This window comes from Pocillopora verrucosa, chromosome 7 (assembly GCF_036669915.1).
Source record: "Pocillopora verrucosa isolate sample1 chromosome 7, ASM3666991v2, whole genome shotgun sequence".
Lineage (NCBI taxonomy): Eukaryota > Metazoa > Cnidaria > Anthozoa > Scleractinia > Pocilloporidae > Pocillopora > Pocillopora verrucosa.
The window spans coordinates 25,220,867-25,236,685 of NC_089318.1; the positions used below are offsets into that span (position 1 = coordinate 25,220,867).

At 37.6% G+C, this 15,819-nt stretch overlaps 2 protein-coding genes across 3 annotated transcripts in view; both read left to right on the forward strand.

Moving 5' to 3' along the window:
• The window catches only part of LOC131788977 (peptidyl-prolyl cis-trans isomerase FKBP2-like), a 127,145-nt gene that overhangs the window by 67,162 nt on the left and 44,164 nt on the right, over positions 1 to 15,819 (forward strand). The gene's annotated exons all lie outside the window — the stretch shown is intronic.
• On the forward strand, positions 6,160 to 14,765 carry LOC131785143 (leucine-rich repeat serine/threonine-protein kinase 1-like). Its single transcript, XM_066169519.1, has 9 exons — positions 6,160 to 6,392; positions 6,881 to 7,001; positions 7,940 to 7,975; positions 10,685 to 10,775; positions 11,338 to 11,359; positions 12,470 to 12,516; positions 12,774 to 12,809; positions 13,490 to 14,131; positions 14,442 to 14,765. Exons 7-9 carry the CDS (start codon positions 12,777 to 12,779, stop codon positions 14,763 to 14,765), a joined length of 999 nt encoding a protein of 332 aa, XP_066025616.1. The 5' UTR covers positions 6,160 to 6,392; positions 6,881 to 7,001; positions 7,940 to 7,975; positions 10,685 to 10,775; positions 11,338 to 11,359; positions 12,470 to 12,516; positions 12,774 to 12,776.

Here is a 15,819-nt window from a genome sequence, read left to right on the forward strand (position 1 = left end):
AACATAACCCATGCAAAGCATTCGATCCTAATGCCCAAACAAAAACTTATGCAAAAGAAGGCCGATACAACATTTGACGTCACAATGGGCGGCTACGACGGTGCCGAAACATGCGAGCTAGTAGGAAGTTCCCTCTTTTCCCAACTGCGGAAACTCAACATCAACATCGGACTTTACAGATACGACGGACTGGCCATTTCAAACACCACACCGAGAGACACAGAAAACATCAAAAAAGAAATATGCCGCATCTTTAATCACAATGGACTACGAATCACCATCAAAGCCAACAAACAGACCATCGATTTCTTAGACGTCACTTTCAACCTGAAAAAAACACCTACCAGCCCTTCACAAAGCCTAACACCACACTACAAGACGTCCACCGCGAAAGCAACCACCCACCAACCACCACAAAGAACATACCCGCCGGCATTAACGAAAGACTGTCATCCCTTTCATCTGACAAAGCATCCCTCAACCAAGCCGCTCCTCCATACAAAAAAGCACTCGACGAATGCGGATACCGGTGCACTCTACACTACGAACCAGCCACGACTAACAACCGAAAAAACAATGGAACAACATACTCTGGTACAACCCCCCATTCCGCAAAAACGTCAGCACCAATACCGGACACAGATTCCTTGCCCTAGTAGACAAGCACTTCCCGAAAGACCACAAACTTAGAAAAATCTTTAATCGTAACACAATCAAGATCAGTTACAGTTGCATGAATAACACTAAACAGGTCATCGACAACCACAACAAACGCATTTAACTTCATCCAAACACATCAATGACACCGCAGATAACACAAACACAATAGACACCAAAACTTGCAAATTAGTACAATCATTGTAACGGATTGTAACATGGTACAATTTGACGCTTAAAGTCACCGCCTCTAAGCTGGCATTAAGTGCAGTAGCAGTAGTTACTTGTGTTTTATCATAGCAAGTATGTTTAATTCAAGATAAAGAAGATATCAAGCTTTATTAACAATTACAATATAATTTGGTCTTCTTTTCACGAGATACAGACCTCGCTGCACTCAGTCCCGAAGTCATGACCACGAGTCAAATATTTTTCCATCCGACCCACCAACTCAGTCTATAAGTACATAATCTGATACCTTGAGGAACAACTCAAAACAACGAGACAAATGTTTAAAAAAAAAATTGCATAAAAATTTCCCCGTTCACCGGACGACCAGCTGCCAATTTACAGAATGCAGCCAAGGAGTTGCCTAACCTTGGTTGAATTAACAGTTACATTAACGGTTGAATTAATGTCGCAACAAACTGTTCAAGGTATTGTTAAATAGACTCTTTAACGCTTGGCTATCCTCCTCATACTTCAGGTCTCGCAATATTATTGCCAAAAAACCCATGGATATTGCGCAGTAAAAACCTTGAAGAAGAATGAAGCAAAAAAATTGATGGTGTTGAAAGAAACACTCATCCTCCTCCGCTTGGCTGGGAGCTCCTGCGTTACGCAGTTATGCTGGGCATTTATCATCAAAGTATGTATTTAAGAGGTAATTTAGTGTTAACAACTTAAATTAGCCACCGTAAAGGGTAAAAAAGCTAGACTAAAGCTGACACTTCGAGCGTTAGCCCTTCGTCAGAGCGATGCATGTATTTAAGAAACGTTTTTTATGGAACTTTGCACATCGTACCAGTGGAGCGTTGTGAGGACTTCTTTGTTTCAGACTCAACGCAAGTTGAGCCTGCCACTGTTGCAGTCAGTTTTTGTTTATTAACAAATAGCTAGTTATTGTTTAGGAGCCGGTTTTTTTTAAGGGGGGGGGGGGGGCAAAAGATTTAAGGGAGGGGGAATCAGTCGTCGTCAACAAAGTATAAGGGAGGAGTTAGGGTAAATTGATTTCAATTAACATCCAGTGAGAAAGAATCATAAAACATAAAGCATTAATTGAAACAGCTGTAATGCTGAGTCAATACACTAAGTAGAATATGTTTTTTTCACAGCTCACAAAAACATTATTAGCGCTGGAGTTTTTGCCCGGCAGGGACTTCGCTGGAGTTCTTCGAGGGGAGGGAGGAAAACTGAGTGAAGAACGCGCCAGGTAAGTTTTGAATGAACATAAATTTTACACCTTGTGAAGGAAAAAAAGCTAAGCATCCCAGGAGTATTTAAGGTTGTTTTCCTAATTGTCACTCATGCTCATTAATTCTTTACCAAAATGTAGGCTTTTTCTATGCCGCTGTCAATGCATTCAGTCTTAAGTTTGCAGACTTGCAGTTGCTTATTTTCTTTCGACTAAGACCGAGATTACAACGTAGAAAGTCAATTAAATGTATTCATACGACAGCGTCTGGTATTTCAGGTTTTACGCCGTCGACATTGGCCTAAGATTAAAATATTTGAATTAAAAAAAAGTCATCCACAGGTATGTTTGTGGCATAACGCACTCAGTAATGTCTCATTTCGAAGGAAAAATTTGCTTTTTACCCAGTGTCTTGGAGACCTTTGTCAAACAACACAGACGATATTGATAACGATCCCAGTAACGATAGAGAAAATGACAGCGACAACGATAACAATAAGACTGACGACAAGAATTATAGGAACGAGAAGGATTATGGGAATGATAAAGATACTTCATAGTTTAGAGAAGATAAAACAGCCGGCATACACCCGTTTCTTTCCAATTGCTTCTAGGATACAAAAATATCTTCTCGTTCATTCCGGCTTAATTCCAATGTCGATTAACTTACCTTCCCTGTCAAACAAGCTATCTTGGTGCAAATTGGCTAAAATATAATGCACCAGTGGTGGACGACGAATCTTAGTGAGAAAACGAGAAAGGGCTTGTTTTTGAAATCGTGGCGCCACAATTGACATGAGCTGTATTGGATTGGAATCTAGAAAGAACAGGTAGAAGATTTTCCATTATAACAGAAAAATTGATGTAAATCTGGTTTGCCCTGATGTAAAGTGATGTACACTAAAAATGAGTGAAAGAAGTTTTTTCCAACCTATTTCATCCGAGATCCAAAACCGGAAAATATTCTGGTAAACTCAAATGGCCACCTGAAGTTGTCAGACTTCGGTCTGAGCGAAGTTGTCGCCTTTACAATCACTGAAGAATGTGGAACTTATTCATATATGGCGCCTGAGGTATAAGGCATTGTAGCAGATTATACTGAAAAGTCTTTGTTCAAATTTCTGGTGTTTTTCTCACTATTTATTTACCTTCTCGTTAGATTTTTAAGAAAGTTCTTCTTTCTTTTCCTCTTACGCTGAGGGTAAAATGTATTCTTATAATCTTCCACTAAGGCCAATCTTAAGTCAAGGCATTGTCAAACGAGAACCAACAATTTTCTCAGCAACAAAGGGGTATGTAACCTCTCTACTTTTCACGAAAATTTGACAAATTATGATAGTAATATTTTGTAATGCCTCTCCGCCCTCAGTTCCGACAAAAAGAGCGTAGAAGGACCCCCTGCCAGAAGACCCTGACCACGCCCTTGTTAATACATTGATATTTCAAATCAGGCTCATGCAGTTGAATTGTTAAAACACTTTTTGCAATGCTAATGAACTGCACTCAATCTGTGTTACAGATGATCATGGGAGAGTCTTATACTTACTCTGTGGACTGTTGGTCCTTTGGCGTGACTTTATTCCTGATGCTAACCGGCAAGGTTTGTTCAAATAATGTTGCCACAACTCACTCATATAAAACATGTTTGCAGTGTCAATTTAATGATAACGACAATGATATTGAACTTTGATCAATACACTCTCAACATCTGTAAATAATAACTGGCCCTTGGGAAGGACGCAAATGCTTACGAATCAAACCTTTAACAGTGAAGTAATCATGAATTGCCATTACCTTTCGTCCCATGGGAAGAGGACACCCTCCTGTGGCAAACATGGTAAGGGGACATACCACCACTTTTTGCAATGCTAATGAACTGCACTCAATCTGTGTTACAGATGATCATGGGAGAGTCTTATACTTACTCTGTGGACTGTTGGTCCTTTGGCGTGACTTTATTCCTGATGCTAACCGGCAAGGTTTGTTCAAATAATGTTGCCACAACTCACTCATATAAAACATGTTTGCAGTGTCAATTTAATGATAACGACAATGATATTGAACTTTGATCAATACACTCTCAACATCTGTAAATAATAACTGGCCCTTGGGAAGGACGCAAATGCTTACGAATCAAACCTTTAACAGTGAAGTAATCATGAATTGCCATTACCTTTCGTCCCATGGGAAGAGGACACCCTCCTGTGGCAAACATGGTAAGGGGACATACCACCCGAAAAGGGGATTTGTTTTAGGCTTCAGGTGTCCTAAAGGTTACAGAACAGATTACATTAAATGGATAGTAAAGGAGGTTGGAAATAGTTCACAGAGGGATTTGGAAGAGAATAAAAGTTCAACGCTGATTAAAATCATGAGCCCATTTCAATAGTTTAGAAAGACGTTGCAGTCCTTTGTGCGTTTGTGAAATGATTGAAAGTTGTACATGACAGCGGCATCTTTTCTGCAAAATATGGCGAAAGAAAAGACTGAGAAGGGCTTGGATATGACTGAGGACCGAAAAACAAAAAAACAATAAAGGTTCCTACCCCCCATGGGGTATGCTATACAAAACTTACCAAGAGATATACATACATGTAAATGTTTATAACTTAAAAATCATGAAATCTATTATTCAAACTAAGTTTTAGTAAATCTTTACATCAATATGGATTTTCTCATGAACCAGCTGTCAGTTATGTTAAATGGAAATTGCCAACTTCCACAATAATTAATAATAATTACATTGTTATCTTACTTCCCTAACCTACATTACTGGTTGCCTTTGTTAGAAAACCTTGGAACAGTCAAGCTCAGTTGCCTCAAACGCTGTCAGAGACTTTTTATTGACAATACTTTTAGTAGAAATTTCATGCCTTAGACAAACAAATTCAACACCTAATCAATCTTTCTTTTTTCATGATTATTGTTGCTGCTTTTTTTTTCAGTTTTTTGCTCTATTTTCATGACTAATTGCTGTAATTTGTTTTGCTGTTTTTATTCTTACAAAACATTTTTGTAAGAGTTCCAATACTTGTGGATCATCCACACACTTTGCAAACATTTGGCATGCAGACAAGACAGAGGTAGTCAATGTTCCCTTTGAGAAAAAACACCTTTTAAATGACGTCTTCAATTCACTTTATTTGAAACTCTGATCTGAAAATATTTGTCAACAAGACTTGTTAGTAGTGAGAAGTACCAACCAAGTTTCCTTTCATAACTTAATTTCTTAAATGTCCCAATCACTGGATCTCCCAAAAAATATTACATCTTTTATTTTTGGTGCATATTACAAGTCCTTCTTTATATAAAAATGAAAAGTGCTAGTCACACTTCAATAATAACAGCTCTTAAGTTTACTTGTTGTTCTTCTCTGTCTGTCAGCTATCAACAAAATTGTTTTATACTTCGGGCAGTGCATAACTATTTGTGGACCAGAGTTCCAACGCACTTCTGTTATCGCATATAGCTACTTCTGTCTCTTGTACAAATGTTTCTCCTTTGTAAGACGCACTCTACTCTGTTGTCAATACTGCTTTAAGTTGAGTGGAAACGACTGACTGAGGAATCGAGATGGCGGTGTTGGAACGTGTTGCTGAACGCTTGCTACGGTCAAGCTTTGTAGATTTAGGTACTGGTACACTGGGATCATCTATGTATCTCTTATACTTCCGAATGTGGTATCCTTCTTTTATAAATATGAGGGTAAAAGACGATTTGTAGTCGCATTCAAAACAGTGATTGGCTTGTGTTATTTCTCACCTTTGCCATAAACACAACTCAAGTGAGTTTCGAGTCTTTGTTTCCTCAACAACTTTCGGCCACAAATCGTGCATTTGTAATACGATCGGTTCTTGTCGATTATTTCTACATAGAGTGAGCTCACATCATTATTTATATCACCAAGGTACCATCTTCTAGAAGCAGAGAACCGGTTGAAGAGGTCAGAATAAAGTTGTGCGCTTCTCTTAACACTGCAATCGGCAAGACAGCGGATTCACTTTGCTAGCCAATGACAAGTCCTAAAAGATCCACGTGATCATGCCCGTGATCGGAAACAAAGAAGACTCCATTTGGCGCTCATCTTCGAATGTACTTTTCATCGGTTGATCGCTTTTCTCAACTGTTTTGCTTTATATAACATTTCTAAAGATAGCTTTTATTGTGGTTCAATGGGAAAACGAGAATAGCGTGAGTGTTGTAAAAGAAAAGAAAGTCGTTGGCGCCGTGGAGTTAAAAGAAGGGACAACAGTTGACATATTGACTGGTACAAACAAGGACCGAGTGGCCATCTGTAAAGCTACGATTTTGAAAGTTTGTGGTGAGTAAAAATTGCGATATTCGTTACGTGATTAAAATCTTATAAAAGAATAGATGTAGCGGGTTGAATTAAGCTTACATAACGCTCGGCGCAACTGAAACTAGAATAATTCTGAGAATCGAATCGGTCACTTGCATGCCACAGTTTCTTAAGCTTGTGAATTACAATGAAATAAACCTATCTGTAAGGTTTCAAGATTCCTTTAGTCACGTTTGGGAACATTCAAGATTCATAATAGGTACTGTTATTAAACAAATCTTAGTACATAAAGAAGCCCTCCTTGGTAAAAACAAAATAATGTATTCAGCCCTTTTTTAGTAAAATCCATGAGAGAGATGTACTAACTCCAATATAAAAGTCACTCAATATAACAGAGATTTCTCAATTTGAGAATCCAATGAATGCGCTTTTCCTCATAGCCATCTTAAAAGCCTGGTCTGAGCTTTAAATATACATATTTTAATACATTATTTTTTTTTCAAATTCAGATGTCAAGGAATCCAGATACAAAATGGTCAAGGTTCTTGTAGACAACCTCATTCAAGGCTAACTCATTGTGAGCCCAGGAAAAAAAATACAAACAGTACAAACAGCAGCTAAGTTTTCAGTGTAGGATAACTTCATTCTAATTTATTGTTACAGTTACAACAAGATTTTAATCAAAAAATCAATTTTATTTGTCTGTAATTAGCCCCTTCACTCCCAAGAGTGATTGGTTTTCAAATATAACTTAAGATATTGTATTTTATGGAAAAGAATCAACAGATTTTATTCACAATTTGTGTCAAACCAAATTTAATGATTGATTAGATCTATTTTATATGAATAGCTGTAATTGAGGATTAATCCGTATGAAGTTTTCAAGAAAAGAAAAATAAATCAAATTTCATCCTAATATTACCACACATTGATGTTAATAATTAATCAAAAATATTTTACATGAAAGCCTTAATTAAGCTTCTAAATAAATTTCATTAAATACTTGAACTCTAGCTGGGTTTTTTTAATTTAAAGTATTTATTTTATATCATTAGCCTCAAATTTTTGCTTAAAATTCCCAGTAATTCTTAAACATTCCTAAAAATTCCCAGAAATTCCTAGGAATTTTTTAGATTTACAGCTTTTCAGGGAAAGTCATTGGTTCTCTGAGTTGCAGTTCCTAGGAATTCCAAGTCCTGTTGGCTTTAAACTTGGAATTTCTGGGAATTTCTAGGAATTTCTAGGTTTTTAGAACCAGAGTTGTTATGGTTGGGAATTCCTAGGAATTCCTAGGAATTCCCAGTCCGAATTTACCGTGAAAATTCACACCTTTATTCCTAGGAATTCCTAGGAATTCCAAAAGCCATTTTGCAAGGGATTGCCTTTTAAAGATACCTATTAAAGCTGTATTCAGAAGCAAAGACACGTAGGTAGTATACTTCTGCCTTACTTTTATATTAAGGGATTTCTTTTTATGTAACATATATCCATTTCTTTAATTTCCTCCTTAACCTGCCTGCAAATAATTAAATTTTATGTTTTAATTCAAGTGTGAGAAGATAAAACAGAAGTGTTGCAGAGTTCTCCTTTCAGACTGAATTCAGGTGAGAACATCAGTAAACTAGTTGATGTCATATGCTTCTCCTGAATCTTTAATTTTATTGCTCTGTGTTTTTTTTACAAAGGGTCTTTTATATCTTTGTGTGCCAGCTAATGAGTAAAATCTCGTTGAATAGATAATAAATAAATCCATCTTAAAGTTTTTGGCATTTACTATTTTAAAATTCATAAATGGCATTCTCTTTTAACCCATGTAAAGAGATATTACACATTTCTTAAACTAAAATCTGAATCATGAAGTCAACTTAACTTTAATGAGTTTGAAACTTCATTGTAAATAAGAACACTTTACTGGAGTATGTTACATTTATTTGCTGCCTTTCTGGTGCATATGATTACATAACCCTTTAACTCTGAAGTTCTCATCAGTAATTCTCCTTACTGTCTGCCAAACAATTTATGTGCTATTAGGTTGGAGGATTTGGAATTGGATCAACCGATTATCCCCTAATTGATATTTTTCCTTATTCTCATTACTTGTCTGTTTGATAATGTACTGATGGTGTAAGGAGAAATTCTCTCTAGATCACTAGTGGGACTAAAAGGGTTAAAATGGGGGATTTCATTATACTGTAATGATTAAAATTGTTCAAAATGTAGCAAAAAAAAGAATGTTATGTTATGTTTCATTTCTCCCTGCTCTCAATATAGTGGAAAAACCTGTTGCTGGTTGCTTATGTCTTTAATGTTTAAATGTTCATGGGAAATGCTTTTTTTTTTTTTAATTGAAGATAGAGAAGTTTTCAAAGCTGATAGAAATAAGCTGTTTGCAAGTAATGAAAAGCAAACTGACAATCATACCTCAATGCTTGACATGCTTCTCTCAAATATGTCAGTTATGTGTATCTACTATTGAAGTGGTGTCTTTCTTGTGCTATGGTTCATGAGCCGTCACCTCTCATCAAGTCCAGCTTTGTTCACCCCCATTGCACTTACCTTAAACCAACATCTACCAGAATCCTTTAAATAGTTGATACTAAGATAGGAAAGGGCCCTGGTGGTCAGCATTGAGTTTGGTCTTTTCTCATGATAAATTTTGTAAACAAATACGGGGTTTCTCTCATTGAAAACCCAGTACTTCTGACAGGTTCTTTGTGATTGGACAAAACGTTTTCTCCACACGTGAAAATGTCATTTCTCTGATTTGATTGGTTGTAAACAGCTGTGAATGGCAAAAATATTTGACAGATCATAATACTTACTTAATGACTGAGTGGGAAGTCCGTGCATCATGATTGAGAGCCAATATTTTCCATCCAATGAGTACGGGAAAGAGCCAGTTTGAATGTGTCTCAAAGGATAATTTTTAGAATATCCTCTCAAAAATCCCACTCAAAACTTACTTTTGTCTCCTTGGAGTCCCCTAAAATCTTGCATGGTTGTAGGTCAGTGGACACGCATTAGGAACCAAGGAAGGTTCACACATTACTGTTATATTACATGCAATAATAAGATACATGAAAAAGTTACTCAGTTGCGATTGGTTAAGGTAAATGCAGCCTATAGGTGATTCAATGCAGAAGAGGGTTACTTTGGTGCAAAGAAGTAACAAACCAGACTAAACAATTCCTTGAAATGTTTAGCCGGACTTTGAATTTTTTTGCGCCTTAAAGATGGGAAAATACCATTGCATATTATTGTTTTGATTGTATGTGGTTGTTTTTACCAAACGTACAATGTCATTTGCAGGCTTTGAATAAATTATTTTTGCGCTTGATGTGCATGCTTTGCTTCTGCATAATTATTAAAGCTTTCTCGTATTTTTTCATGTATATTATTAATATGTAATCACAATTTTTCTCCTGCAGTTTGGAATAAATAAGCATGAGTAAATTTTTTTCAAAGACCACAGACACATGGTTTAAATGTTGTAAAAGGGTTAAGATTCCCTCTGCTATGCTTCAGCACGTTGATAATTTTGTTTCAAGAAAACATTTTGTTACGCTGTAAACAATCATGTCTTAGATTGGTCAAAAAACTGACAGGTGAATTCATGCGTGTAAATGAACTTTATTTTCTGATTGAATACAAAATTCTCTGAGGGATTTGTTTGCTGACGTCATGAGCGTGCACAATAGGAATATGAAGCAAACTCATGCAATTGAATTTGATCAGACAAATTTACTAGCTATGTTGTAAAATGAATTAATCGTATGACAGTGAGGAAGGGAAATTCACTTTTTCATGTTGGTTTGATTCTTGGCTGGTTTAAAAGGCCCAGTGAGATAAACTATATACCAGGCATAAATTGACTTCACTAATTTAACAGCAGTATGTTTCACTTAATTTTCAACAGTGTCACACTTAATATTGTGAACTTTTACTCCTTTTTTTGTTGAATAGACTTCTGTCAAACATGCATTACAGACAGGGTCTTGTTTCTGCTTGCATGGTTTATTTACAGGGTATTTAAAGATATTTATCAAAGATGAGGGAAGTAATTTAATGCAATGTTTCGTCCTGAACTCCTTGTGAGAAAATGGTTTCCTCAGGTAACATGACTTGTAAACCAATTATAATGAAGAAATTGAACTCAATCAGCTGATACAGAATTTTTAAAGTTTTTTCCATTCATAACCCAAAATTAGTTAATTTGAATTAGCTGCAAGAGAAAGGTAACAACTTGAAAAGGTTTCCTTCAAACTTGAGTTGTGTTGATTTGTTCTGTGTGTTTAAATTTATTTGATTTTTAGGGTACTCTGAGGGACGGGACACAATTTGACAGCAGTATCCCTCGAGGAGAACCATTCGTGTTTACATTAGGAGTGGGACAAGTTATCAAAGGTGGATACTTGTGATATAGCATGCATGACTATGTGCAAAACAGGCTGATATTTGTAGTTTGCCATGATATTATGCATTTAAGCAAGTGATTGAACTTTCTACTGGTTTAGCAATCAATTGGCCCATGTGGGAATTGGGGAGAAGGCAAGAAACATTTGGACATCACAAGCTTATGAGGATCTATTACTTTAATTTATTAACAAGCATTGGGTTTAATGGTTTGATAAACTTTAGGTTTCTGAATGTTTATACTTAACTTAGTTTCTCAAACATCTCATATGTTACTTGTTACCCAACTGTTTTATTTTATAGTCATTTGTTATAAGGCAGGGAAAACAAAGCAAATAGAGGAGTGGTTTGGGACAGGTCTTGTAATGTTCTTGTTGGATTACATTGTAAAATAACCAACTGTCCAAACAGCTGTGCAATTTCACATGATATTTGTACTCAATTTGTGCATTATTTGTACTCTCTGAGAGCAGTTGAATAATAATGTAAGATATTTGGTTATATTAGAAGTGTTTTTACTATTTAATAAGTCATGATTAAATTTTTGTTACAGGATGGGACCAAGGACTATTAAAGTAAGTTACAACTATAGACCACTCACCATTTGTTTCTAAGTCTTATTTATACACAATAAATTCCTCTCTCCACATTACTTACATTTTCAAACTACTTCCTCAAACTTTTTCAGAACTGTACTGAACTGTACAAAAGAAGTAAACTGTGAAAAGCAAGCTTTTGAACTTTGTTGTTCTGTATTTTAAAATTTTGTTAAAGCTGGGGTGAATTTTGTAGTAAAAGTGCCAGTGCATATGAGTCATGGATAAGTGATCTGAATTTAGTAGTCAAATGTAAGGGAATTTCTGGCCAGTGATTAAATGTTCAGTGTGTAAGCATGAAGTGTCAAGCATTGTGCGCATGACATGGCAAGTACAGATGTATCCATAGGACCGGACTTGTCATTCCCTAGGGGGTCTATAAAATTGACAGTTTTTTGCTCTCTCTACCTAAGGCTAAGGGTGAAGAAAACCTGAACAGTTATTGATAAACTGGCTTCAAACCATTCATTAAATGTGGAACTAGCAGCAACATAAAATTCTATTTACACTCGCGGTCTAACCTGTTTAATTACTTATGGACATTAAATTACAAAACATGAAAACCAACCTCTTTGGAAGTATTTTTTATGCAATCTTGAAAAGCATCAGTTGATTAGTTGACAACTTGAAAATACAGTTATTGCAAAAATTTCAATAACTATGAAAAAAATGAAATATTTCTAGTCAGTAGAGTTAAGCCAAAGGGTTGTCATTTGATTTGGTATTGTTTTAGCGTACAAAATATAATCTTACACTGTTAAATGGGCACTTGATTAGTACAGCAACTAACAATGGCCAATGAAAAAGAGATTCAAGAGAATAGGGTGAGCTGGGAAGAGCTGAGGAGGAAAGGGAAGAATAGGCAACAGTGACGTTCTCTTGTTATGATCATATGTGTCTTAGGGTATGATGAGGACAGGCTGACTGACATATGGTATAGTTACTTTAGTTCTTTTTGGTGCCCAGCCACCAGCTTTTCTGTTTTAACATTTTGCTGTTACTTACTCAAGGTATAAATAAACTTGTTGTTGTTATTGTTAATTAAAACTTTTTTTTGTTTTTTTTTGTTTTTGTTCATGTTGTTTTTAGTATGTGTGAAGGAGAAAAGAGGAAACTTGTAATCCCGTCAGACCTTGGTAAGTCCCTGCTCTGATATTTAAGTATATAATTTACGTCCAATGCAGCGAGTAAGAATTGTAGCTAGTAGATACTAGTAGGATTGATAATGGGGCAACTTACCTTGCTTGAAATGTAAGCTTATGTGGATATAATATATCTGTTACATACGAACAAGCTGAATTATGCAAGAATTCTATCAGTCATATTCTTATTAAAATAATTTTCAGCGGCTTTTGCCATACTAAGAGGATTTTTCTTTCTTTTAATTGTGCAGGTTATGGGGACAGAGGAGCTCCCCCTAAGATCCCAGGTGAGTTAACAGCTTGTGGTCAACAGAGACAATGCTGAGTCAGAGCATTACATGAACACCAAAGATATTGATGCCAACCTCTGAAATTGTGAAATTGTGGAAAGACTTGATTTTGAAGTATGGCGTCAAAGCCACCCCAGCTGCCTCCTCCATAGATTTGTTCATTGAAACTCTGCCAGTCGATCTTCACAGCCTGCAAGTTGCTAAATTGGATGCACATAATCTGACAAAAAAAGGAAAAACCACACAACTACAATTATCCAATAGGGAATTATTTTTAGTAATTAATTGCTCATAATTCATATTGTCTACACTCTTAAACTATGTATTTAACTAAAGGTCACCAGAGAAATTTAAAGTAACCATGGTAATGTAAAACACGGGGCGACAAACCAAGTGGTCTATGAGCAACTGTGAAGTGGCAAATAAAAATTCCTTTGACCCCTAAAAGTTACCAGCAGCTAATATCTCCCTTTAGTATTTACCACACAGGTGAACTGTACTTTTCACACGCACTGATTGGCTATTTGGAAGTGAATAGCAAGTACTAATCATCTTCCAGCAGCCGATGACAGAATTGTAATTAGATCAAGCTCTCTCAGCAAGTATCGCAAGAAAAACTCAAACAGGAAATGTAAAACAAAGGCCAAAATTGTTGATATAGTCGTCTTATCTCTCAGGTCGTTCGCGGGGAATGCCGAGGACAGGCAGTCGCCATCGAGTTCTACATTAAAAGTGATGAATCCGAACCCTTCAGGCATTACCGCGAGGCGCGCAAGGAACTGAACAAGCTGCTTCGTGTACGACAGCATCCTTTCCTTACCAACATCATCAGTGTGTCTTTGTGCCCCTTGTGCCTTGTGCTGGAACTAGCAGGGCGCGGGGCTCTCACCGAGATCTTATCCAGCCCAAACTTGCTTGATCACATTGTCCTCTTTCAGACTGCATATCAAGTTGCAGACGCACTGAGATTCCTTCATGGCATAGATGTCATCTATAGAGACTTAAAACCGGAAAACGTCCTTGTTTGGTCCTTGGAGGAACACGCTGATCTTCACGTCAAGCTCATTGATTTTTGCACGGCGAACTTCGCGACTTCGACTGGGTTGATCTCATGCACTGGATCTCCCGGTAACCATGCACCTGAGATGTTGGGATCACCAAACAAAGAGGAATACACCTTTCAAGTAGACGTATATTCGTATGCGATCCTCCTTTACCGAATTATCACCCGCTTAATTCCGTTCATCGGATACGATTTAGGTGCAAAAATCAACGCGGCTGTAATTGCTGGAGAGCGTCCGCAGTGGAAACACGTTCCGGTAGCGACTTTCGGCTTTCCGACGCTTACCGAGATTATGCTTTGATGCTAGTCGGGTAGGCCGACCAAGAGACCGACGACCGCTAAAATAACCGAGCAAATCTGTCATCCCACGTTCCAGTGTTTGATAGCCAAGCAGCTTATACCCTCAGTCTGTACGTCATGCTTGTCTCGTGCAAGATTCCCTTGATCTGTGGTTAGCTTGTGATGACCACACAGGCAACCAAATTTTTGTCTACGATGGTCGCACACTCAGCATGAAGTTTTCTTTCTCAATTGAAACCTATCAAGAGCAGCGTCTCTTGTTTCAGATCCAGTACATGCATATTATGGCACCTTTCGTTTTAATCGCTGCCCGTGGAGAGTTTGCCTTGGTCAATGCTTACTACACTTGGAGTGAGTCGCGTTACAAGTACGTGGCATCCATGAGATTCGACCAACCAGTTAGCTGTGTCGCATCAAACGATGAGTACGTGTATCCTGGACTTCACGATGGAAATGTGCATTGTATCTTGGAAACAGATATGAAGAAGATCTTCAGGAAACGTGCTTTTCACAGCTTCAATGTTGGACGCCACCGAATTCTGGTACTCACAGCAGCACAGGATATCCGAGTCACACAAAGATCACGATGACGCAGTTGCGTGTATTACCTGCGTGGAGCCCACGAGTGACTCTATTTGGGTGGGCATTGCGAGTGGCCACATAATGATATTTGATTCGGAAACAGGACATCTACTCACTTGGTTTCATCCTTTTGATGAAACACGTAGTCTGACCCTTATCAATTCCCCTGGTCCCAGCGGCACTGAGCAAGGATACGTCATAAGTACCGGGAAAGGATTAAGACCGGACGTATTAGGCCCGGTATGCGAACTTTCGGCGGAACGGGTGACAGAAATCCCGAGGGAAGATACAAATCGTAAAGTGAGTGAACCGGAATGAAAGACTCACAGAAGAAATTCAGCAGGAAGAAAACTCAGGACTCCTACTCCGTCCATAGAGGAGCAAGAAAACGATGCCGTAGATGCAAACCCTACTTTGCAGCCGAAATGTTCCGTGATGATGTGGGAACTGTTGTCCAAGAATGGCTTCGCAAGAGTAGAAGCCAAAAGCGGCAGAGGACGCTTTTCATGCAGCCATAGTACCAAAGAAAAAAGTAGTGATTAGCCCTTGCAAAACGGCGATGAAAATAATCAACAGTGAAAGTTACAGAGAGTTCATTGTCATGGTCTCATGCTTTGAAGATCAGGTAAAAATGCCCTGAAGAGACTGGCAAGCATATGACGGGTGTCGGGGCAAGCGCGCTAGCTCGACCATTTAAACCAGAGTGGTTTCTGATTCTTATTTCCATTCATTGCGTGGAATAAAATAATAAAGAACTGCTGGCTTGGCCAGTTTTCTTTAAATACAATCTTTCCAACCTTGTTCTCAGGGTCTGTCTTCTTTTCATCAGCTGAGGTAGAAGAGAGAGAGACAGGTGAGAAGTGGGAAGAATAGAAAGCATAGAAACGTCTTATCTGTTTTGGTGTAAAGATAATTCAATTGAGGTGCCTTGATGTGTACAATGTGGGCCAAATTCTATGTAATAGGAGGTCTTGGCTTTTTCTCCTTCTCCCGGCTTTGTAACCGACCCTTTTCTCTCCTTCCTCTTTCTTTTTCTACTTTCCCCTTTATTTGGTTACAGTA

What these genes read in the sequence shown, in the direction of transcription:
- LOC131785143 (XM_066169519.1), top strand. Translation starts at nt 12,777, where the DNA reads ATGGGGACAGAGGAGCTCCCCCTAAGATCCCAG. An exon ending in AGCTCCCCCTAAGATCCCAG is followed by an intron (nt 12,810 to 13,489) that starts GTGAGTTAACAG and finishes CTTATCTCTCAG; the next exon opens with GTCGTTCGCGGGGAATGCCG. An exon ending in CGCAGTGGAAACACGTTCCG is followed by an intron (nt 14,132 to 14,441) that starts GTAGCGACTTTC and finishes CTCTTGTTTCAG; the next exon opens with ATCCAGTACATGCATATTAT.